The sequence below is a fragment of the Musa acuminata genome, chromosome BXJ1-5, assembly GCF_036884655.1.
Source record: "Musa acuminata AAA Group cultivar baxijiao chromosome BXJ1-5, Cavendish_Baxijiao_AAA, whole genome shotgun sequence".
Lineage (NCBI taxonomy): Eukaryota > Viridiplantae > Streptophyta > Magnoliopsida > Zingiberales > Musaceae > Musa > Musa acuminata.
The window spans coordinates 40,872,671-40,897,833 of record NC_088331.1 but is presented as its reverse complement, the minus strand read 5'-3'; the positions used below and the strand labels follow the sequence as shown (position 1 = coordinate 40,897,833).

Below are 25,163 nucleotides of genomic sequence, written 5' to 3'. Positions count from 1 at the left end.
CCTGAGGTCGATCATTTCCTGGGCTCCACCCTGTCTCCACTTCTATTATTTAAGCACGAAGAAGAAGAAGAAGAAGAAGAAAGGGTCATCGCATGCTTTTACCTGGAAGTGGATTCTCACGTTGTATGCTATTAATTAAACTTGGAGTTGACCTCAGCTCGAAGTCAAACCCAACACAAACAATGCCTTAAATCTGGGTTCAATTAGGGACCGAAAAGATGCAGTAGTGGTTCATGTCAGGCGTTTACCAGACTGGTTGACCAAAAGACAGTTCGTCAATGTTGTTTAATAGTTCTAGAAATATTAGAGATCAACAGACCAAAAAATTAAGAGAATAAAGTGATCAGAGATGGAGAGATTATAAAAGTTATGGTGACGAATATATATATACATATATATATATATATACATATATATATATATATATACATATATATATATATATATATACATATATATATATATATATATATATGTATATATATATATATTATACCTTCTTTATGTTTGGTTGCATTTGTTGAAGCCCAACATCTTTTGGTAGAAATTAAATTTTATATAGTGAAGGAAGAAAAGAAAAATGATGAAGAATGAAGCAGGTAAAATTTTCTTCCTTTTTCTTTCTGGTGGAAACAATGTACAGTCTCAAATAGAATGTAATTGGAATGATCAACCTCTCAGTCGAAAAAACCAGGTAGAGAAACCTCTCGCAGTACATGCATCTCAAGCTCTATAATTACCCAAGAGAACAAGCCGAGAAATCATAAGAGATAGGATGATAGTTCATGTTGTTGATGAACTCATTGCTCGATCTTTACGCTGATAACCAACCAATCTGTCTCGTCTCCGTCTGCTGCTGCAATGGCTTTTGGCACTGCTTCTTTCTCAGTGTCGTCGGTGGCTGCCCCTGTGAGCTGCTGCGCCCGCTCGGCCTGCGATTCCCAGTGGGTCCTCTCGATCACGACGAGCATTAGCACCACGCACGTCGCCTGCGCTGAGAGCAGTCCGAGCCAGAGGCCACTGAAGTCGAGAGACGTCCAGAACGCCAGCCCCACCGCCACCGGCATGCCGACGACGTAGAAGGAGCCCAGGTTTATGTTGGCACCGAGCTTTGGCCGGGCGCTGCCTCTCAACACCCCACACCCGGTGGTCTGTGGGCAGTTGCCGAGCTCACACAAGCCGAGGATGGGCAACACCGACGCGGTGAGCTCGAGAATAGTCGAGTCGCCGGTGAACATCCTGGCCCACAAGTGGCGCACCGAGAAAGCGAAACTGAAGGCGAGGAGGCCGAGCACGAAGCTGCACGACAGCCCGACCGTGGCGGCTCGGCGGGCTCGGTCAGGCCGGTTCGCGCCGAGCTCGTTGCCGACCCGAGTGGAGACGCCAAAGCTTAGCGACGAGGGGAAAATGTAGACGAGAGAGGTTGTCTGTATAAGAATGCCCATGGAAGCAACAGTGGCCTCTGGGTTTAGGAGAAGACCACACAAGATGATCATGATCTCATACCACCACCACTCCAAGCACACCGAGATGCAGCTGGGGATGGCCAAGTTCAGAAGCGAGCTCCAGCCTTTGAAGCACTCGGAGCTGAAGCTTAGTCCACCGGTGCTGCGGTTGATGCCGGAGAAGTAGATATAGACGAGGAGGAAGAGCACGACGTTGAAGTTGAACAAAACAGAGGCCAAGGCGACGCCGCCAATGCCGAGGTGAAGAACAGAGACAAAAAGGTAGTTGATAGGCAGGTGGAGGCCGACGGCGAGGCCCGCGCATAAGGTCAGCGGGAGAGTGATGGACTGCGTCCTGAGGTAAATGCGGAGAGGATGGAGAAATGACTGCAGTATTAAGTCAGGAAGGCAGGCGTGGAGGTAAGAGCTTGCGGCGGCAGCGAGAGCGGGTTCCTGGCCGAGGAGGAGGAGGAGGGGGCGGATGTAGTACCACAGGAGGGCGATGGGGACGGAGACGGAGAGCAGCAGGAGAACAGTGCGGTGGAGCGCCAGGCCGAGGAGATGGTAACGCCGAGCCCCGAAGGCCTGACCACAGATGGGCTCCATGCCCATGGCCAGGCCGGAAAGAACAGAGTAGCCGGTGATGTTGGCGAATCCGATGGCCAGGGAGCCGCCGGCAAGGGCGAGATCTCCAAGCTGGCCGAGGAAGAGCATGGAGACCATGGAGCGGCAGTGGAGGAGTAAGCCGGTCAACACCATCGGCAGTGCGAGGCTCAGGATGGACTTCCCTTCCACAAACGCCAAGGACACCGAGCCGAGAGGCTTCAGCGTCGGAGCCGGTGGCGATGACACCTCCGCTTGGCTCTTCGTCGGCGACGTCTCGACAACGAAAGGGGCGGTGAGGAGGCCATGGGGATCTTGGTGGTGGTCGCAGTGGCATGGTGCAGCTGAACCCGCGGGGATAGCAGCCATGCACATGGTGATCGGCAAGCTTGTTGCCAAGAAGAAGAAGAAGAAGAAGAAGAAGGAAAAGGAGAAGAGTAGTCTCGCTTCAAGACAATGAGAGTATGAGAAGAAGAGAGCCGAGGAGGGGGAGTTTATATAAGCGGGAATCGTACCTTCTGACTTCTGATTCAAACCAGACACCAAGACTAAAATGATCTCCGTAATGGTGTGCCCATTCTGTTCTGTCTGCGTGAATGAGGCGTTGACTTTCTCCCTTTTACAGGGCATTCAGAAGTCAAAGGAATTACTGATTCGCGTGCACGGTGACATTCTTCCAATTGGAAGCGTCGTCGTCGGAGGGGAAGAGCGATATCTGTAGATAACCATTTGACTTTTCTTGTTGTCGAGGGAACTTTTCCAAGGCGCTGACTTCTTGGCTTTTCAGAGCTATGCTTAATGTATGGGTCTTCTTCTATTCCCCTGCGGTAGTAAATCACAGCACGTCAGACCGACGCCGACGGAGGTATGCATGAGGGGATGGGGTCAAAATGCTGGTTTCTGCTAGCTGCTGAGGTTTCAGTGGTTTCCCACTCTCCGGCCAACTGTTGACAGATTTAGAAGATAATGTATCACAATTGCTTCAGATTCTTTCTCGTCTTTTCTCCTCTCCCTATTCAGCTTTAAATCTAAGCATTGTCGAGAATTAATTGTTGTTGAGATATCACTTGTTATCGAAAAATAAGAGAAGAGAAGATAAAAGAAAAAGAAAAAAAATCAAGCAATAATAATAAATTAATAGGAACAATAAAAATATTTTTTTATTAGTCGATATCCGACCTACTTACAAAAATTGAGAATTTAAAATCTCATTCGATAAATTTAGATTTATCAAAAATTAAGGACATAAAACATCATTCAATTAGTATTGTCATTTTCACTTATTAAATTTTGAGATAATTTACTAATTAGTAGTAAGAAAGATGTTGGGATCAAAATTTCATCTGCAGTCCTATAATAACAAAATATATTAAATAAAGAGTATAAAGCCAATCAATATTATCTGATCACACATGAGAGCTAACCACCATAGACTCCTATCTAATTTACAACTCAGATTCTAAACAATGTGTTATTCCAATCATAATCAAACTCGAACATTAATAACAACGTTATCTCAACACAGGTGGGGGGGGGGGGGGGGGGGGGGCTCTGCAACAAAATTTAGATCTCCCAAAGTGTCAATGGCGGTGGGGCTTTGACTTCAAATCTTGAACACTTGCAAGAACATAAGGTACAAGTTGGTTGGTTCGTCTGAAATCTTCCGCAACCTCTTCGTTAACAAAGAGAAGAAGTAGCTGCAGCGTCGTCTCCTCCATTCCTTGTGCAACTGGTGCGCATCTTTGATCGACTCCAACACAACGGGAGCTGTTTTAGCTCTGTATGAACTGGCGGTTGGCACTGATGGGCCATTGTCTCAGGAGCTCGTATGCTACTTTTCTTTGGTATAGTGGAGGGCATCGCCCACCGAAAGTTTTATTCTTGGCCATACTGTGAGCCAGCTTGCAAAGAAGGAGGTGAAAGGGAAAAAAGGAAGAAAGGGAAAAGGCAGCACAAAAAGGACAGTAAAAGATGATGCATGTTGGCCATGCACGACGACTGGAGAGCCATTGCATTGACAGTACTGCAAGCAGATCCTGTTACCTTCAAGCCAAATCATGCATGTACTCTTCTTATTCCTGTGCTTATTCTCCCCATGGTTTCAGCTTATTCTGGTTTCTCATTTCTACGCCGGTATTGGTTAATTATATGTGGACTCCATGTTGAAACTGTACTTTCTCGAAGGTATTCTTCTAAGGTTTCAGTGTGCTTTTTGCGTCAGAGTGGGGCTGAGGCACTCGTTGGCCACCTTCATGTTGCTTTGCTTGCAGCCTTTGGTTCCCCTCACTATGGGTCATAGATGAACGAACGATTTGTTTTTAAGCCCTAGAGAGTAGGGTGACATGAAGAATGAAGTCTACCTTCTTTTGTTGTCATGGCTTTGGCTCATAAAGAAAAGGAACACAGAATAACAACCATAAAAGGAACAGTTTCAGGATTCAAACGAAGCTCCACACCGCTGTGCACAAAAGAAAATGGACTGACTGGAGCATCATGTGCCGTCATGTACACTAAAAGTCATACCTAATATATGAAAAATGATATCTGTGGTGAGAATAAGAATGCGTATAAAATATTAACTTTTACATGACTCCAAATCAGCGAAAGCCTCATGCCCTATGTTGGTCGGTTGGGTTTACAATTCTCTTAATTGTTATGGGCCAACCCTTTCTGTTTCTTTCTTATCTATGTGTCAATATACATAGTTGATTTTCTTTGTCATCTGTATCATAATTTTATCGTCTATCCGTATTATCTCACTTCATTAAGAATCACGTTTCTCAAATAAGTTTCTAAGAAGGAAAAAACTACTTCAAGACGATTTTGAATTGAATCTCTAGAGAGGAGAACGTTTCTTCAAAACTATTCTCACAAGACGAATCCATCATGCCAAAAACATCATTATCTCACTTCATTAAGAATCATGTTTCTGAATTGAGTTTCTAGGGAGAAAAAAACTATTTCAAGATGACTTAAAAGCTACTTCAAGATGACTTTGAATTGAATATCTAGAGAGGAGAACGTTTCTTTTAAACCACTCTCTCGAGACGAATCCATCACGCCAAAAACATCATTATCTCACTTCATTAAGAATCATATTTCTGAATTAAGTTTTTAGGAGGAAGGAAAAAACTACTTCAAGATAACTTTGAATTGAATCTCTAGAGAGGAGAACGCTTTTTCAAAATCACTCTCTCAAGATAAATCCATCACGCCAAAAACATCATTATCTCACTTCATTAAGAATCATATTTCTGAATTGAGTTTCTAGGGAGAAAAAAACTACAAGACGACTTTGAATTTAATCTCTAGAGAGGAGAACGCTTCTTCAAAACCACTCTCTCAAGGCGAATCCATGACACGCCAAAAATATCATTATCTCACTTTATTAAGAATCATGTTTCTGAATTGAGATTCTAGAGAGAAAAAAACTACTTCAAGACGACTTTGAATTGAATATGTAGAGAGGAGAACGCTTCCTCAAAACCACTCTCTACGCCAAAAACATCATCTACAGAACTAAAATCAATTCAGATTCACATATGGATGGATGGTCTTGAAAGATTTTGTTTAATCAACAGGTATTTATTAATGACATTACGCTTTCTCGTAAGTGTAAACAAAAAAACTCTTATTAACCCAGGATCATTATCAGGGTCATGCACTAAATAATTATCATGACGAGTCCAAACTACTGTTCGTCCCTGGAGGAGAGCAGGTCCGTCAAGCATCAATCAGCAAACTTCGTCTTATTGGTTGACCACGCACCTGCAGTGCCGTGACGTAATCGGTGGCAGGATTGGTCGGAAGTGTAGATTTGGTCTGGTCGTCATTGTTGATGTTTAATGGACGATGAGACTGACTTGTTGCACCAACACCTTAAACTTACACACAAGAATCGATGACCACCATTTTGCCTCAATTTCCATGTGCTACATGCCCTAATAGCTCAAGATTGTCAAACACCTGACTTCGTAATATGATATTCCAATAGTATTGTTGAAAAATTAATATCATCCCTCCGTGATTCTGAAATATTGAACAAGTCTAACATATTACACGATGCAAGGGCAATTAGAGTCACAAAGATTAAGAAATGTACAACTATATACGTAAGAGAATATCTCAACCCAAGCATTTCGTCTCTTTAAGCCTTTGCCTAATATGCTCAATCCACAGAGCAAAAGAATGCATAACTATACAGGTAAGAGAATATCCCAAACCGAGGACTTTGCCTAATATTACACCCGATAAGTTAAACTAATCGGCCATTATGCGATCGTGCATTCGTTCAAGTCTTCAAGCCACCACTTAATGTGCTTCGAACTTTATACTTCGCTGGACCCATCCGTATGCAGTGGTGGTAGCACCTTCATATGAACGAGACAAACAAAAACTAGAAAGTCTAAGCCACTAAAAAATTGGTTCCTTGTACAACAAACATGAACAAGGTGTCATTCACTATATCAACATGTGTAGCTTAACATTTTATCCAAAATTACTGAGCTGAGGAGCAAATGCTGATCTCCATCACTATGTTACTCTACATTACCTGGCAGGGAACTTATACCGCAATTGACATTATAGGTCGCGCCTGTTGATAGACTATTCCATGATGATACCAAATGTTTTTAAAAGATGGGAGCAAGTTTCATTCCAACTTGGTCATTGCCAAAGCAGGAAATAACTGCATATCAAATAAAAACTAACGGTATTATTAGAGTCCAGCGAGATGATTGTATAATACTACCTGATACAGGAAATGAGTGAGGTTATGAACCCAAAGGCTTTGGTAACTTGACGTTCGGTGAAGCAACCCGATGGCAACCACAATACTTGTAGATGATTTCGCCTCTAATTCTCCAATTTTGTCAACAAAATTAAAAATAAATAGTGAGACAACAGTGAGAAATTTAAGTACTTATGATAAAAAATATGTACAACTATATAAATAAATATGTTCTTGTGACCACAACTACCAACTTCAAGACATTAAAACAGTCTATGCATTTAACATAATGAATGTTTCTAGTAAACTATCGCTTATCACTACGAGACACACTTTGTAAGATGCTTTACAACACGATATTGATGCCCTAGTTAAACAATAATCAGAAAAATAGTTTATCAGTAATCTTTGCTACATAAAAAATAATTGACAATATGGATAACACAATTATATAGATATCACCATTAAGCCATGATATGATTAGTACCATGGTGTTGTCACTGAAACTTCAGTAGCCAATTAATAAATTTAAAAAGCTAGAAAAAAAACACTTACCGATCAGCCACTGGTTCACAGTAACTTAATCCCTTTCAGGTTAATAAGGAAAGCAAGATCTTGATTACATCATACTTATAGAAGTATTCCTATTTGGCAAGGACCGCCTTATCGTATCAATCGATGGTATCAGTCCATAGGCGGATCGAAATATACTGGTTGGTACTAGCATACTATATGTATATACTAGGTTTTGGAAAGAAAAAGCTAAAAACTGATAAGAAATTTACAAAAAAATTATTTTTTAATCCTAATTTAATAATAATTTTAGTATATTTAATTAAGAATAGAGTGTATATGAGGCATAAATAAATGCATAAGACCGATTAACCCTAAAGACCTCGAATTTGAGCCTAATCATGTTCACAAATATCCATTAGTATGCTGCTAATGATTTGAAATGATAAATAAAACATAGAAAGAAACTAAATACCTTCAAATCGGATATAAATTCCATTAGATCCAGAGTTCAAATCCATCTTTTATCCAAATTAGTAGCTTGATTACCACTAATCGTCGATTAGAAACTTTAATCACAAGCGAGAGTTGAGAAAGAGTGAGAAAATAAATAAGAGTTAGTGACAATGAGGGAAGGAGGAGAATTAAAGCCCCAAAAGAGGCCCCAATGGTCAATTCGATGATTGGGGTCAAACTTGACCCGATTTGGATTGGTATCAATTAAATTCTGACCGATATCGACCCATATCATTCGATACAACATGAGTTTCGATCGTATCAATCGACACATCACCTATATTGGCCGATATTTAATCCTTTTCCTGTGTACCGCCCGAAACAAATTTCTCCAAGTATCGATCAACTATCAAACCTATACATATCGCCTGTTTCGTACCATTTCGAGCGATATGTCAAACATTGCTATTTGGTAAATATTTTCCTCTAGACTAGAATGTCTATGGTATTCTAGAAAACATGATCAAATGCAGAGGATAATCAAGAAAGTAATGGAGGAAGAGCATAGAGTAGAACAAGATAATTTGGACAAGGGAATAAGAGTTTCTCTCAAATGTATTCACTAAAAAAACTTGCTACAACACACTTATTTCCAACTCACACTTTGAAGGTTACAAAGCATAGCTTAAGGGAAGACTCTCAACACAATGTACGATATTTAACCAAGGGGGTAAAATCCAAATTGGATTCTTCCCATCTCTCGAGTACCAAATTTTAATTTAACTTGTTTACTATCATGCAATGAACTTATTGCTATGAATGTGAACAAGTTAAATACTCTTAACATTCTTCCCTGCTTAAACTTATTCTTCTTGTACACCAAGTTTCATTCGGAGATATTTGAAGACTTTAACTTTTAGGGGCTTTGTAAGAATATCAGTCACTTGTTCATTTGTTCTTGATGAAGTAGCTCTACATGTTTGTCCTTTGACATGCTCTTTTATAAAATGAAACCTTGTGTTGATGTGCTTGGATCTCTCATGATAGATTTGATTTTTGGCTAGGGCAATAGCCGACTTATTATCAACATAAATCTTGGTTAACTTCTCTTGTGACACATAAAGTTCTTGGAATAGTCTTCTTAGCCAAATTACAGGACAAATACAATAAGATGCTACCATATATTTTGCTTTATAACTTAATAGAGCAATGATAGGTTCCTTTTTCGAAGGCCATGTGAATGCAGCTCCTCTAAGATAAAATACGAATCTGGTTGTACTTTTTCAATCATTATAGCTTCCTGCCCAATCACTATCACTATATCCGATGAGCTCTAAACTTTTAGATGATAAATAGAATATGCCATCGTCAATTATCCATTTAATATATCATACAATTCTTTTGGTGGCCTTTAATGAGATGCCTTATGAGCTTCCATATATTTACTTAACAAGCCAACTCCAAATAATATATCGGGTCGAGCGTATGTTTAATATCTTAAACATCCAACAAGACTTTCGTAATAAGTTGGATTGATCAGTTTCCCTTCTCCTTACTTGGTTAGCTTGGTGCCACATTCAATAGGTGTATCAATCGGTTGGCAATGCCCAATTGTCATGGACAAACTTCTAAACAGGATGTTTGATGTAATGCTTATGTATATCCGTGTCTTTTGATATGTTCATGCTCTGCACAGCATATAGAGGGACGGTCGAAGGCTTAACAGTCCCACTTTAGTTAGGTTGGTGGTCGTTTTAGGCTTGTAAATAAAGGTTGTGTCATGTGGACACGTGTGAGATATTTTCGGTCTGTAATGGACCATTTTACCCTTTATTGTGCAACTGTTCAGAGCTTGTAAAGTCTGTTTGTAATTTGAATTGCTTATGAAGTGTTTTCGAAGATGTTTGCTTGTGGATCCCGAGTGAGGCGTTTTCTCTATCCCGTTCTCTCTTTTGTGGGTCCTAAAGGACCATGGGAGGCTTCGGGGAGGCTAACCTTTGCGGACGGACACGCAAGGGTGCCACACGACTTAGGCAAAACCAGCTAAGTCCGTGACAGATGGTATCAGAGCAGGACAAGCACTCATAGAAACACTTAGCATGCAAACGTGGGAGACCTAGCGGGGCTGCATCGAGGGCAGTCAGCACACGCACGACCATTTGGGGGAAAAAGGGCATGGAGATATAGGGAAAAGGAGTCGCTCGGAGGAGCGAGCATCTGAGATTAGCATTCAAAGGAATAGCCAACCCTTCGCGCAAGAGGCACCATGAGAAAAGACAAGCTTGGAAGAATGTGGAGCGCACAAAGGTTGGGATGGCTGAGTTTGAGCTACGGCTCAACATTGACAACTATACTTTATGGTGCTCAAGGCAAACGAGGCGCTTGGTAAAGGATGAGACCATCCAAGGTGGAATGAGTTGCTCAGCGACCGAAAGAGTTGTGCAAAGCTCACAGAGGTGATGGGAATTGCTAACTCAAAGAATTCAGTACTCATGTATGGGCTTGTATGCGGACGATGGAATGTTCGCGGCCATCCCAAGGCGACCGAAACTTGGCGCCATGGAGCATTGAAACTTTCTCTTCGGCATGTGAAGGATACGTCCGTAGGAGGCTGAAGGGTGCAACGAGTTCAGCATGTTGCTAGGCCTTGAGTGGTGCAGCGGGGGCTGTATTGACGTGGAGTCGCAATCTAGCAAGTGTGTTTGCAAGAGGCAGAACAATGCACAGTTTGTTCAGCAGATCGGAGTAGTCCAAGGGGATGGTGGTCTCCGAAACGAAGAGAGATGTTGCTCCAATGAGACAGTTATCCAGGAGGGATAAGTCCCGGCTCTCCAAAGGGAGAATTATGTTGGACAGACCTCACAAGTTGAGGAGGAGTACCTCAACAAACAACAACTCCACGAAGCTCAATGGACTGAGCAAGCGGCAAGGAGTCGTCGCATGATCTCGCTCTAGAGAATGCATTGGTAGATGCATTACGAGATCAAGTGGCGGAGCGACCCAAAGCAACACAAATGAAGATACACTTGGAGTCGATATGGAGATCGGACTCAAGGGAGGGCTGACCTGTGGAATGGTGGGTGCGAGGGCCACCATCAACTCAATGCAAAAATGAGGAGCGGAGCAACTTGGGTGTAACTTGACGAAGTACCCAAGTCGCATGAAGGGAACCAGCATAGAAGATGGAACATAGAGCGGAGGCATAGTGCTTTCCTTGAACAGAGGTCAAGGACATGAACCCTTGCAAAGGAAAGAGCAGGATCATGTTGTTCCATGGGTCATTCATTCTGACGGAGTAGACTCATCTTGCATGGTGCCAAAGACGAAGGGAGCTTCTGGGCACATGCACCTTATCTTAGAGGAGCATTTGATGGAGGAACTAAGGCGACTCAATTTGCGGAGGCGAAGTTGGGTTTAGAAGGCCTTAGCACGGGGCAAGAGGACGCAGAGGCGGGTACTCTTGAAGAATATGCCACAGTGTTGCCATTCAAGTTGCTATGAAGGAAGCGGTGCGCAGCGAAGATTGTGCTGGTAGGGGCAGAGGCCCAGGATCCAAACAATGGTGCACTAATTGCAGCGAAGTCGGGGGACTTTGGGAGCTACTAGGTGACGGACTGTCCTAGAGCGATGCTTCATCTAGGTGTGACCCAAGAGTGGGTGGATGAAGGTCGATTGCCAAAGGAGCGAACAAAATCGAAGGTGGAAGAGACCCTGTGATGTATTGGCAGAGGCCACACATGAAGGGTTCACAATTCGAGTTCATCCCACAAGGATCAGAATGCAATAGAGATGTCACCAAGAGGCGACATGGTGCAGTGGATCGTGGTGGAACAGTTCGTGGCAATGCGATACACACAACCTAGTCCCGTGAGGGACTAGATCATATGAAGGTATGATCGGGAGCTATTGGAAGTTCCACTTCGGTGAACAACACGACGGTAAGAAGGGCTATGGATTCAAGGAGTGAAGGTCATGGTACTGCAGAGGCGGGTCTTCCGTGCGTGCATTGAATTTTGCATCGGATGAAAGCCTCGATCATCAGCATATGAGGGCTGTGTTCCACTAATGGAAAAAGTTCGAATGCAAGTACCAGTAAGTCCCATAGGAGGGACTTGATCATGCAGAGGTATGATCGAAGCAGCTAGAGAGTTGGACTGCTCCAGAGCCCATATTCGCTTAAGGGAGCCCGACAAGTCAGAGGACAAGGTCGAGTAAGCGAACGTTGCTACTAAGGAAGCTAAGGAGAACAGAATCGGTGCAAACCCTACAACGTGATGGCAGAGGCCATGCATGGGAGTTGCAATCTGTCTTTCCATCGACCAAAGGGAGCTGCTCGGAGAACACAGAGGTGTTGAAGCAGGGGGTCGAAAGGGGCGAGGAAGCAACGACGAGTCCAGAGGGACTTAGCTACCCAAAATCGAGCATAAGTTAAAATGGAGGTGGACTCAGAGGAGTGCCACAGAGACATATCTACTGATCATGAAGAAAAGGGATACAGATGCGAGGCGACGGATAGTAGGGCCATGGGCATGGCAACGCCATGGTACCGTAGAGGCGGGACTTCCACGAAAGTCATTGATTCCTTGCTCTCATGGAGGGAGAGCGCTTGGTTATGAAAGGGGCCGAGGAGGCGAAGCATGCAGAGGCAAACTCCAAGTACCGTGACAAGGCTGAAGGGCAGAGGTCAAGGAACTTCATAAGACCGGTGTCAACGAGTTTCTCATCAAGATAGCCGAAAGTGAAGGACTTCGGGTCATGCAAGAGTGCACGACCAAGGAACGAAGCAGGCAGTACGCGGTGCTGTACCTTCGCTACTCAGGGGAGTAGGCGGCATGGTTGATGGAGAAGACGGTACAATCCCAGAGGCGACCAAATCTATTAGAGAATTACTCCAAGTTGGGGTGAAAACTTCCTGCATTCCAGAAGTTCGATGGCATTAAGAAGACGAATCACAGTAGCTAACTCAACGCAAGCAGGGCAAACACTTCAAGTGCTTCAGAAGTGTGAGCAAAGAGCAGGCGAAGGCCAGTAACCAGCTCGATGCATGGAGTACAACCTCGAGGAGGCGGGTGAAGTCAAGTAACCATTGCCTTCTCAACTCTTAAGAGAATGGACGAAACCGAGTACCTCAATTCTCCTATCTATCCAGCAGAGGAGTTCTGCATATGTTCAAAGACCCTTCGAAGATAACGGAAGACAATAGTTGTCAAATCCTCACCAACGGTGATCAGTGTTACTGAGAGTAGATTGTCCGCTTCATTTCCCAACGAAATGTCAATCGAAAGTGGAAGTGATGCGAACCTACTTAGATGTGACAACTAAGTGAAAGAAGAGTCAATGAGCAAATTTTGTAGAGGAATGACCCAAAACTTCAGAAGTTTGCGAGGCGATGCTCGTTAAAGCTCCAACAAGCATCCACCCAATTCAAGTAGCATGAGGCATTTGAGAAACTAGCGCAGTAAGGATGGTCTTTTCCTTCATCTGGAGGATCCGCAGGAACCAACATGGATCAACACAACTCAGCCAACCCCACACTAGAGTCAGAGTCATTGGCGAGTTGAAGCAGCATGATGGATCAAAGGTTCGACTACTCAAAAACAACAGCGGAGAGCAGTTGGGAGCCAAAAGGCGCATTGCAGCTAGAGCAGAAGATTGAAGACTCAGCAAAGGCGAGGAGTTGTAGTGTCAACAAAGGCTTCGACGAGGATGTCGAAGGAATAAGTGGGGGAGAATGTCACGGACAAACTTCTAAACAGGATGTTTGATGTAATGCTTATATATGTCCGTGTCTTTTGGTATGTTCATGCTCTGCACAGCATGTAGAGGGACGGTCGAAGGCTTAATAGTCCCACTTTAGTTAGGTTAGTGGCCGCTTTAGGCTTAATAGTCGCACAGCATGTTCATCGTCATCAGTATCAATTCTTCGAGTCATCATATATCTCTTAGATCATCTTTGTCCTTCTTATAATTACACTACTTGAACCATATATTGTGGTTCGTATTCTGACTTGTCTCGGTGACACCTCATGAGAAATGTCTTCTCCATTTACTTATATTGTCTCATTTTCTTTTGAAATAGTATCTTGTTTTAGTGGTTCTTCATTGTTTGAACTCCATATTTGTCTTTCATTAAATTCAACATTTCTTGACATCATAATTTTCTTAGTGATAGGATTATATAATTTATAGCCACTAAAATTCTCACCATAACCTAATAAAATACATTTTAACCTTTGTCTTCAAGCTTTGTCCTTTTTTTCTTCTAGTACTTTGGCATAAGCAACATCCGAAGAATCTTAGGTGGTCAACTATTAGCTTCTACAAGCTCGATACCTCTTCTAATGTAACATTGTCAATTTTTTTTATCGGAAACCTATTAGTAGATAAAATGCACAAGCAACAACATCTCCCCAAAATTTTTCTGGAGTCCTTTAAGTGTATTTCGAATCATATTAAGAATAATCCTATTTTGTCATTCAGAAACTCCATTATATTGAGGGGTATAAGGCATGGTGCGGTGATGTATAATTCCATTGTCTTTACAATAACTTTCAAATTCATTTGACATGTATTCACCTTCTTTATCTATTTTTAAATATTTGTTTATAACCATTTTGTGTCTCAACCAATTCTTAAACTTTTTAAATTTATTAAACACTTCTTTCTTCTCTTTTAATAAATAAACCCATGTTTTGCCACTATAATCATTGTGACATTAAGAAAATACCTATTTTCGCCACTTGATGTAGTAGTGATAGGATGACATACATATGAGTGCACTAAGTGAAGCCATTGCCTTACTCTTCTTATTGGAAACATCTTCAATAGCCGCCTCTGCTGCTTGCTTTATTCTTAACAAAGCTTGGTTGGACACTTAATCTTTGGTAAGCTTGCCACCATGTTATTCTTCTCCAAAGGCTTCAAAAGCCTTAAAATTTAAGTATTTGTATAAAAAAACTCATGGTATAAAATCATCCACAATACTAACATTTAAACAATTTGTTTTGTTAGTATCCAATCGTAGAATAAATCAAGGATTTTAATTTTGAATAATACTGCCTGTATCGGGCGGTACGTATCGGTCTGCCAGTAGATCGGTACACGGACCGCTCGCTATCGGGCGGTACCGTCGTTTGGGGTTGTTTCCGCCTCGTTACCGTCCTAAATCAGACAGTGACTAAGGGAAAAGAAAGAAGAGGGAGAATGATGATATTAATCGAGGGAAGAAACAAAAGGGAGAAGAAGAGAACCTGGAGACTTCCCTCTTCTTATGTCGGCGACTTCTCCTCATGCACACGGGGAGAAGAATCCTCGATGTCGCGGGGAGAAGAGAGGCAACGTCGCGAGCAAAAAAGAGGAGACGTCTCCTTAGCAAAAACGATTATATATATATATATATATATATATATATATATATATATATATATATATATATATATCGGCGATGTCGTCTTGGTTTTCTGCTTGCGTGGGGAGAAGAAACTGAGGTTTCTTCTCCCCGTGCCAAAAAGGGCGATGAGGTAGTCGCCTTTTTTTTACTTTATATATATATATATATATATATATATATATATATATATATACCGAGCGATATGCCGAAATTATACAATACCATGCCGTACTGAACGAATCTCGAAACTCCGGTACGATACAAAATTTCAATCCTTGGAATAAATATCCTGTTCTTAGTCATTTTCATACAAGAGATTGGTCTTGTTTTTGTCACGAATTAAAAGAAATAAATCTTTCATTTTAATATCATATCATTTTTCAAGCAATTGAATCAAGCTTAAAATATTATTCAAATATTATTCAAATATCAAGATCATAGTAAACACTTGAAATCCATACTTGCTTCCCATTATTGAGCTCAAGAAAAAAAATTATCTTTGTCTCTTACAGGTGACAAATCATCAAAAGTTGCTAAAGTAATTTGCATTAGTTTCAGCAAATAGTTCGCTATAGCCGCTCATATGATTGGAAGCATCTGTGTCTAGATACCATGTCATAGATTGGCTATCTTTTATATCATCATTAGCCATCAGTAAAACAAGATTGTCATTTTTTTCTTTTGTATTTGCAAAATTTGCATTCTAACTTGCATTGTTGGGATTATAATAGCATTTTGTCATACCTCCAATTTCCCTCGTCCACGGCCTCGACCTCGACCTCTTTAGCCTATGTTGTCTCATTCACTTTGGTTGTTTTGTGCTTCTTAGGTAGGTTGACCTCTTCCTCTTCCTCATTGCCCATAACCTCTACCTCTTTGAGACTTTGGTTCTCCTTTGTTCTCAAGAGCAAGTTTAGTTTGTAGAGCTTGCTCTAATGACTTATCTTCTCCTTTTCTTGTAAGCCTTTGTTCCTTTGCTTGAAGATAACCCATTAGTTGTTCCAATGACATTTGTTCTAGGTTTTTGGATTCTTCAATTGCTACGGCAACAAAATCAAACTTCAGATCTAAATATGTTAAAATTTTCTCCATTACTCTTTAGTCATTTAATTATTCACCATTACTTCTCATTTGGTTAATAATAAAAATAACTTTGGAGAAGTAATCGGAGATTGATATAGAGGTACCTTGTTGTAGTTTTTCAAATTCATCTCTTAAAGCTTGTAGGTAGATCTTTTTTTCACTTTGACCATACCACCAAATGCTCTTTGTAAAGTATCCCATGCCTCCTTTGATGTCCTCGATGGAGCAATAATCTCGAACATTGCTTCATCAAGGCCTTGGTAACTTGTGAACAAGGCCTTCTTCTCCCTCTTTCTTTGATCGTTAAGTTGTTTCGTTGCTTCATTACCCATTCATGCTTCTCCCTCCGCACTTGGTTCAACAAAACCATCTTTTACAACCTCCCATACATCTAGAGCGTGTAACTTTAAAGGGTTACAAAGCATGACTTTATGTAGCCTAAGGGAAGACTCTCAACACAATGTACCACATTTAATCTCCTAAGGGGTAAAATCCAAATAAGATTCTACCCATCTAGAGTACCAAATTTTAATTTGACTTGTTTACTACTATGCAATGAACTTATTGCTGCAAATGTGAACAAGTTTAATATTCTAACAAATAACACATCAATATGAGAAATTTTATCTAATTTAAAACAGTAAGAAAGAAAAGGAAAGAACACTCAGCTGATCACGAAAAGAAAATTATAGAAGAAAAATAAATAGTAAGCTCCGAGAGGATAAAATCATTTTGTTAAAGGTGAATAAACACCAAAGAGTAAAATAAGGAAAAAGATACAGTAAATGGCTATTTAATTATAAACCAGAAAACCAAAAAAAAATTGTGAACCAGAAAACTTAAAGGAAAAGAAGCTATGCTGGTTGGCAAAAGGAACGAAAAGGTAGGAGAAATATACCATGAAAACAAAGTAAAAGATGGAAAGGGAAAAAAATACCATCTAAAAAAGTTATCAAACACTCAGATTATGCAGCACACATGAATGAATCCCAAAATACCCTCTTCTAAAAGAACTCTAAGAAAAGGATGCATGTCAGAATAGGACTTTATAATATTTCTAAACATGCATTTGACCCATGAAAAGCCAAACCAAGTCATCTAAATGTTTGATGTCTAAATCAAATATTATGGATAACAGAATAGTATGAATAGCTATATACCTCGTTGAGATGTTACAAATCCTTGGAAATTTTATGCAAAAATTTATTAGCAACTGCTCTGATCCAAGCTCTATCTTTTTCAGAATATGCATATTTGACACTGGATGCCAGCAGGATAAATCCTTCATTCTTCATTGCAAAATTAACAACTGGATCAGAGGTTCTGATCACTGGTTGTATTAGCGCTGACAGAGTTCCTTTAGGTAGTAGAGTCCCAAGTTCAGATTCTGTAGCTAGCAAAAGAAAATCACATTCCGGCAAGAGAAAACAACAATTGGACAAACAAGGAACTGAGAGAAAGTCAAACCAATTCATGTTACAAAAAAAGGAGAAATTAAACTTCATCTTCCACTAGAAACTGTAAACAACCATCTGAATAGACTAAATAAACTAACATGCTTAAGAAGATATGCACTGTCGCAAAATGAAATTTTGAAAATAAAGATATCAATTCACAGTAACCAGGATGCTTCCAGGTATTAAAATGCAAATTATACAATTTTCCATGAGAATGTTATATGCATGTCATTATGAAAAAGCATGTTCAACTGCATCATATATCAGGAACAACATGCAAATTGACCCACGGGAATGGCACATAGGTTTCTTCTTTAACTTGGAAATGTTTTCTCATTCGTCATATGAGTAAATAACTAAAGAGACATCTATGAATCATATGTTTTCTTTCACATATATTCATGCATGCACAATCTAGCATGCTTTTTGGGGTTGGTTGCTTCTATGACAGCATATAAGGTCTTTTCTAAAATAATTGCACAGATACTCGGTCCAGTGATGCAAAAATCCCTTGTCATTATCTCTAGAAATCTGATGGATGAGAATGGCACTTCATTCTTAATTTGATCCATCAATTGCACCATTATTACCCAAGTTGTTTGAATATTTTTATGCACTATAAACAGAATATTCTTCTTGGATAATTTTCCAGCCTATCTGTCATTTGTTAGATGAGAGAGAATATAGCTAAGGCTCTTTAACCTTTTTAAGGGAGAAAGAGAACATTTTACCTGAGCATTGAGGAAAGTATAACATGTCTTTGAGGTCAAAAAACCCAGTCTTCTGAATCTGACTATTGAACCAATTCAGTAGATGATCTTTTGAAGCATCTTTATCTTCAGGTGTATTCCAGTAGCCACGTACGCATATTACATCATTAACTGCTATAATCTAGCACCAAAAACCAAAAAGAACAGTTTCAATATAATTTCTCATATTTAAATTTCCTGTTGCAGTTAGTTACCAACGTAACATAATGCAACCATTGGAATCGGTCAATGGTACTGATACTATGACAGAAAAGCCGAGCCAATGACTGTTCAGAGCAGTCATTTTTAGGACATAGGCCCAAGTGTATTACAAACCAACTCCACTTGGATTAAATGTCTATTATCATAGCAGCTAAATGTAGAACCATGTGAATATTACAGTACAGAGAAATCTACTACTCAAACTAATATTTAAAGATCAGGATCAGAAATTAAATGAGTCATTAAAAAGAAAACTGGGGATTGCATGGATCGGTCAGATTAGATGATACATATCTGAGGATTGGGTTTTAGCAAAATCATTTTATACAACTTTTCAAATGATAGATTATTTACATTAAGAAATTAAAGTTAACACTAAGTTTTTTGTTATTAATTTGAAACTTCCATGAGGTTAATCCTGCGTATAAGCACAATTTCTTATGTGATATTTTATGATCTTATTATATGATAAGTTTTACTCTGTTTAACATATAATAGTATTTTAGCACAATCTTGTAGTCTATGTTATAATATTGATATTGTACAATATGTAAATAACCTTGCACAATATCATATACTATATTTTCCTAGCTAATCAAAAAGCAAAGATACTGACTTTTTGGGAACTTCAGGTTCAATACAGGTTGATTCTAGATTAAGATTAATCATTTTTAAAACCATTATTCAAACAGATAAGGTCAGGTTCACTAGGTACCAAACTGATCAAAAAGAAAACTTATTCTCAATCTAAGCTAATGAGTTTAGTAATCCAAACACAAGCCCAGTACTACCCAAAAGACAAGTGCAGACACAATTTGCGTGGTTAATTTTGCTATGTTTGTGGTTTTACTCTCTTCTACCAGTTTCATCCAAGTTTAGATTGTGTGGGTTGGGATCTCTCAAACACTTAACACATTGCATTTCCATTTTCAGTATTCAGAGTATATGCCAGAAATTTGAATTTGCTTCAAGTTGCCCAATCCATCAATGTACCCAACACTCTGTTATCTGGAGCCTGACCAAAGTGGTTGCATACACAAGTGACCACCTCAAACCTCGTATTGAATCAATCAATCATAATCATCTCAGTGCAAGTTTTCTGTTGGTCAAGCAAAATTCATCTTTCTCCATCCCAAACATGCGCCACCTATTTGTCAGTTATCTTTATGAATAATCTCTGCTCTCACCCTTGACACTACGGTTTCTTAGTGAATCTAAAATAATACCACTGACATGCTGTTCGTGTTGCGTAAAAGAGCATACGATGCCCAAGCCAGATCTCCCTTCTGAGTATCTAGGATGTCATTTGACATGAAGAATATTTGCTTATTTTCTTCTGGTATTGATGCCCGATCTGTTGCATTTGCACCCTGAACAAGTTTCAATAAAAGAATTAATAACTGAACTAAATGATGAACTAGCGAACAAGGCATACCAATGTTCCAATAAAAAGAATCCAGAGCAATAAATAGTGAGCAACAATCTCTATATGTACCAGGAAGCCCAAGATTTAAAGAGAGCTTTCATTTTGCTAAACAGTTAGCAACTAGAAAATAATCAGCTATGTAACATGATAAGCTACTATTGAAACAAATATCAGCACAAAGAATATATTTGTGGTTCACAGGTAGGTGCCCGTTAAGATCTTGGTCTAGTGTGCCTAAAGACACTGATAGCAGTAACAAAGTTATATCGCATTAGTTACCAGAAAAGCAAACAAATTATATCACAATATTGTCAAATGAAAGCAATGGTGTTTTAAAATAAAAGAAGGATAAAAATGTACCATAAAATTGATATTTTACTTATTAGCTTCCGCCACTTTTCAAAAGAATTTCTTGAACAACCATACAACTAGCAAAAATAGCAATCATCATTTTCCAAAATCATTCATTAAACCATATTGAGATGTCAAGTTACATGGAGCTTTTCTGAAACTAGCATAAGCAATGCATAATTTACATATTCATTGTAGGTACAATCAATGATTGCAATTTCCCTCAGACCAGTAAACCGTTATGCAAGTATACGGACCGCCCCCAGTTAGGGTGGTCCACTCCGGTTTGGTCCAATTAACAAAATATCTTTATAGTTAAACTTCTAGATTCAATTAGGCTCACGATTTCATGAGCCCTCTTCTCCGTAAGCACGGACCTGCTGTCATACATACCTCTACGTGCCCATCGTACACCATTGACCTCTTTTCGACTATTATGCTGCCTCCTCTTCCTCCACTGCCTCTTTTTCTTCCTTCCTCTTACTCCTCCTTCCTCTTCCTTCTTACTCTTCTTTCTTTACCGTCTCCTCTTCTTCCTTCTTCTTCGTCCTCTTCAATATATACCATGGTACTAATACTGACGGTACATCTCAATCTGACCTGGTGTGGTATGAGATTGTGTTCCTTGAGTACAATAAGGATCAACATGCTTCTTTAAGTGCTTCACCATCAAAATATATGATTAAAGGTAGCAAGCTAGGAGATACCTATATAAACTCTAATAACTTCATATATGGTTTCTAAGATAAAGTGACCCAAATAGTTCAAGCTTTCTTCTTATTTTAATGTGTCACAAATAATAACCACAGATGACACAGTACCATAGCTTGCAGGTCAAATAAAGGAAGACTGGGACTATATGGACCAGTGGGATTGATCAACCTGAAGGTTAACAGTAAAATAAAATCATAAATAGTAAAATGTCATGATATTTAAAAAATATATAAAATAAAATTTGAAAAAAATATATATATGTTAAAAAAAACTTTTACCCTCATATTTAAAAATATTTAACTTTTAAAAAGATATGTAAAATCAAAATCTAAAGAGATTATGTATGTATATATATATATATGTATGTATATATATATATATGTATGTATATATATATATATATATATACATACATATATATATATACATACATACATATATAAAATAGAAAAAAAAGGAGCATAATCATATCATACAAGGATATTATCATTATATATGTGAAATAAGGCCAAAATTTATGCTCAGACAACTTAGAGATACCAGTGGACCTCAATGTATCCCCATAGCTTCCATCAAAACTAAAGTTCTCTCTTTCTCTTAATATATACTACAAATAGACTTCTTTTTAAACAATCATATTTTCTTCATTGCTCATATTTACTTTTGGCAGGTTCTGCCTCCCTGCTCTAGGGGCATCCTCTTTGTCATTGTGGTTTGCAATTAGCACAAAGTTGTTCTATTTAAGTTAACAAGCTGAAATTTCATATTTCAAAAGTTCAAAGTAGGAAAATTGCTACCACTTTTAGTGCTTTTGTCCAGACCATTTTGCACAAAGCATATCTCATTTCAACAAGGCATATACCTTGAACCTAGACTCCAAGAGAATACTAACATGCACCTTAAGCCTTGAACTTCAGTTGAATTGTCGAGTTGAGGTCTGTCATGCTATGATTTTATTGAAGAATTACAACTATGTTAAGTTTGTTCCAAGTGAGAGTCCACTTCATATTTTGAGTCCATTTTTATTCTCACTGCCACTAAAAATTCCAGCTAATCAATCAACCAATTCAACTTAATAATTCTAAAATTAAAATTATTGAGCCTTAATACCAATTTGGGGCATGTTGACAGTTTAAACCAACTGAATGGATATATTTTTGAAGCACAATGACGCTTTTCATGAGAAGCCCTTGTAGGATATGGTAAATATCTGATATTCAGAAAACACTGTCAATGTTAACAATAGGTTTTGATACTTCTGACATTAGGGTAAAGCATACTATACCAGAATAGAATTCATAAGTATGCAATAAAAGATAAAGCCATCCTTAAAACATGTGCCTTCAAAAAATTAGAAAAGAAAATTCAGCCAGCTTTGGACAAATGTCAAACCAACATTATTTTAGTTTCTTCAAACATGTTTGAGGCCATAGTTCATCCCACAGTGATGGAAATCAAAACCATCCAAATCAACCAACCTTCCTCGACACCAAATGTTGAATGTATAGTGTATACAATACTTTACAAAATACTAAAACCAACAACCACAGAGAGATAGAGACAGGGAGCTACCACACACATACTACCTTAATGCACAAGAAAATCCACCAAATCAGTAAACCTTTCTTCCTCTTCATGTTTGCATAGTTATCATCCAGCCCTATGTTTTGACTAGTTGTGTTTTGCACAGTTGTCATCCATTCTGACTTTACAAAGTTTTGTGATGAATGGTTTGTAAAGAAGAAACAACAACAAGAAATTTTTTGAAGAATGACTTCTTTCAGACTTATATATTAGATTCAACAAAAAAATAGCAGTCACACATCATGATTTTGCAAATGCACTAGTTCCTTTAAATGTCTATAAACTTCTATGACATGTTATGCAGAAACATCAAAAGTAATCCCATTTTCTAGAGCTAATTGGTCCATAAAACCCTCTACGTCGTTTATCCAGCGATTGTCAAACTTCAGGCAATCTATTGACGTTTCAATTAGAAGTCAAGCTGGCTTAGAGCATAAATGTCAGGAATCTTGGCCTCTATCAACATAGCAAGTAACAAAAGCAGAATGGCCTCGAAAGGTTTCCCTACCTCAAGAAACCATTGGCCCCTATCTAGATAGAAAGTAACAAAAGCAGAATGGCAACGAAAGGTTTCCCTACCTCAAGAAACCTTCCAAGATAAGGGAGGGCGGTCGAGAAGGCGGCCAAACACATCCCAAGAGCCTCGGTCCTCTTGATAGATAAATAAAAAGGTCAAGAAATCAAATTCTCCGAAGCAAATTGCTGTAAGTTGAACCCAATTCAAGAAAACCAAAGGCAGATCGAATCACCAGCTGAGCGGGAGTAGCAGGGGAGGCGGAAAAGACGTGGTTGAGTATGATTAGGAATCCGAAGGCGATTCCAATGTACCTCGGAAGGTAGGACTCATCAAGACCCGGAATCCCTGCGATACGCATCCAAGAATGATCAACGAAAATGCAGGAGGCTGCAAGCAGAGGCATAGAAAATGGATGGGGACAGAGGAGGGGTGACCAAAAGTGAAGCGGAGGACGGAAACGTCGAGCTCTTGCTGCTGCTGCTGCCGAGGGTTGGAATCTTGGGCGGCGACAGTGAAGAGGCGGCAGCGGTCTGGGGTTCTCGCGAGGCGGAGGAGTAGGGAGGGAGGAAGGCCTGTCGACGGACGAAGAGGCGGCAAGCGGCTAATGGCGAGGCCTTCGCGAGCATCCTGGTTCTTGAATTGGAGCAACCACTTGGAGCCGCCGGCGACCGACACCGCGCACCCACTCGCCATCGGTCTCTTCCTCTGCCGCCCCTGTCGACCGCACTCTGTTACAACGGTGCGCTCTGGATAAGTAATTAAGCGTCTCTTGTCAAAACATTGAGGTCCGTTTTAAGCCCACAGAGAGATCCAATTGGTACAGTGCGAACTTTATTTCTTGGCACAGTTTAGCACCATTTAGAAGTTAGACCTCCTCAAATTCACTTTGACGATTGAAACAAATCGCTTTAGTCCCAACAGTCTTTCAATCATCGAGGTTTGATTGGATTATTAGTTGATAAGAAATCTGACATATGAATGTCACATCATCGTTAGCACTATACCATGTTGGATGCCACTAACTCTGTCACGTTCGTCGAATGTCCTACACACATAATCATGTTAATAGTAATGTTTGACGGTTCGATCAAATATATATATATATATATATATATATATATATATATATATATATATATATATATGTGTATATATATTGAGGAGTTTAAAATTATTTTGAGGAGTTCCCTTTATTAGATCACTTGTTAGTCAAAGTCAACTCTCGTGGGTGAGAAGCTGGTTCGAGGAGTCAACTCGGTGACTCGCGTTGCACCTTGCTGTGTCAATCATCAACCCTCTTCCCAATAGCAAAGTTGCCTCCTGACTGCAATCGGTTCTGCCATGGCGGGTGCAGGTGGGGAGCTCAACTTCTTAAACGCAACACTCTTAACGTTTTCCCTTGTCACGTCCCAGTCTCGTTTGACGCGGTGTCTCGTCGACCAAGATCGGCGTGCTCGCCTCCAACAGCTCGGTCACTCGTTCCATGACATCGCCATTGGTGATCAGCTCCACGTCCATTGCCTTTGGATGCAAACAGATGGGCATGCAGTATTTGATCGTAGTCGACCGCATCCGGTGGTTACTGGATCCTGTTGGGGTCGCCGATCAAGCGGAAGAAATGGGAGAGAATAATAAGTTTAATTCAAGTAATTAAGATTAAGAATAAAATAAAATATATAAATTTATAATAAAATAAATATATGAAAGTGATAAGATTTATTGGAATATGATAGACTTTTTTATTATTTAAAAAATTATATTTTATTTTTTGGCTAATATAAATTGATGTTCTTATATCAATTAGAAGCATTGCAGATTAAAAATATTTACAGTTTCTTTTTACTATTCTTTTTTTTTATTTCTTTTAAAGTTATGCCAAAAGCCAACAAGTGTGGTACAAGAGCCTGATTGAAAAAATAACTAA

At 39.6% G+C, this 25,163-nt stretch overlaps 2 protein-coding genes across 9 annotated transcripts; both read right to left on the bottom strand.

The window, feature by feature from the left end:
• Positions 1 to 591: 591 nt before the first annotated feature.
• On the bottom strand, positions 592 to 2,492 carry LOC135675096 (protein DETOXIFICATION 49-like). The gene has a single exon (XM_065185367.1). It carries the CDS (start codon positions 2,421 to 2,423, stop codon positions 801 to 803), a length of 1,623 nt encoding a protein of 540 aa, XP_065041439.1. The 5' UTR covers positions 2,424 to 2,492; the 3' UTR covers positions 592 to 800.
• A 3,645-nt stretch (positions 2,493 to 6,137) lies between these two features.
• On the bottom strand, positions 6,138 to 24,004 carry LOC103985699 (protein COFACTOR ASSEMBLY OF COMPLEX C SUBUNIT B CCB2, chloroplastic). Of its 8 annotated transcripts, none has more exons than XR_010513586.1 (8): positions 23,674 to 24,003; positions 23,472 to 23,584; positions 23,302 to 23,373; positions 19,874 to 20,017; positions 18,408 to 18,567; positions 17,380 to 17,612; positions 6,799 to 6,908; positions 6,138 to 6,418 (listed from the first exon to the last, which is right to left on the bottom strand). XR_010513586.1 is itself a non-coding variant. In XM_065184045.1 (7 exons), exons 1-6 carry the CDS (start codon positions 23,930 to 23,932, stop codon positions 17,392 to 17,394), a joined length of 969 nt encoding a protein of 322 aa, XP_065040117.1. In that variant the 5' UTR covers positions 23,933 to 24,003; the 3' UTR covers positions 6,138 to 6,908; positions 17,380 to 17,391. The 8 variants fall into 8 exon arrangements, 5 of the variants coding, with proteins under 5 accessions (XP_065040117.1, XP_065040116.1, XP_065040120.1 ...); XR_010513585.1 differs by having other exon boundaries at positions 6,799 to 6,902; XR_010513587.1 differs by lacking the exons at positions 6,138 to 6,418; positions 6,799 to 6,908 and adding exons at positions 15,689 to 16,176; positions 16,324 to 16,610.
• Between the last annotated feature and the right edge of the window lie 1,159 nt (positions 24,005 to 25,163).

Excerpts from the sequence above, each read along its gene's own strand:
- LOC135675096 (XM_065185367.1), bottom strand. The coding sequence starts at position 2,423 with ATGTGCATGGCTGCTATCCCCGCGGGTTCAGCTGCACCATGCCACTGC.
- LOC103985699 (XM_065184045.1), bottom strand. The coding sequence starts at position 23,932 with ATGGCGAGTGGGTGCGCGGTGTCGGTCGCCGGCGGCTCCAAGTGGTTG. Across the intron at positions 23,585-23,673 it reads CGTCCTCCGCTTCACTTTTG|GGATTCCGGGTCTTGATGAG; the intron begins GTCACCCCTCCT and ends TGCGTATCGCAG. Across the intron at positions 20,018-23,301 it reads ATCTTGGAAGGTTTCTTGAG|GGTGCAAATGCAACAGATCG; the intron begins GTAGGGAAACCT and ends AAACTTGTTCAG.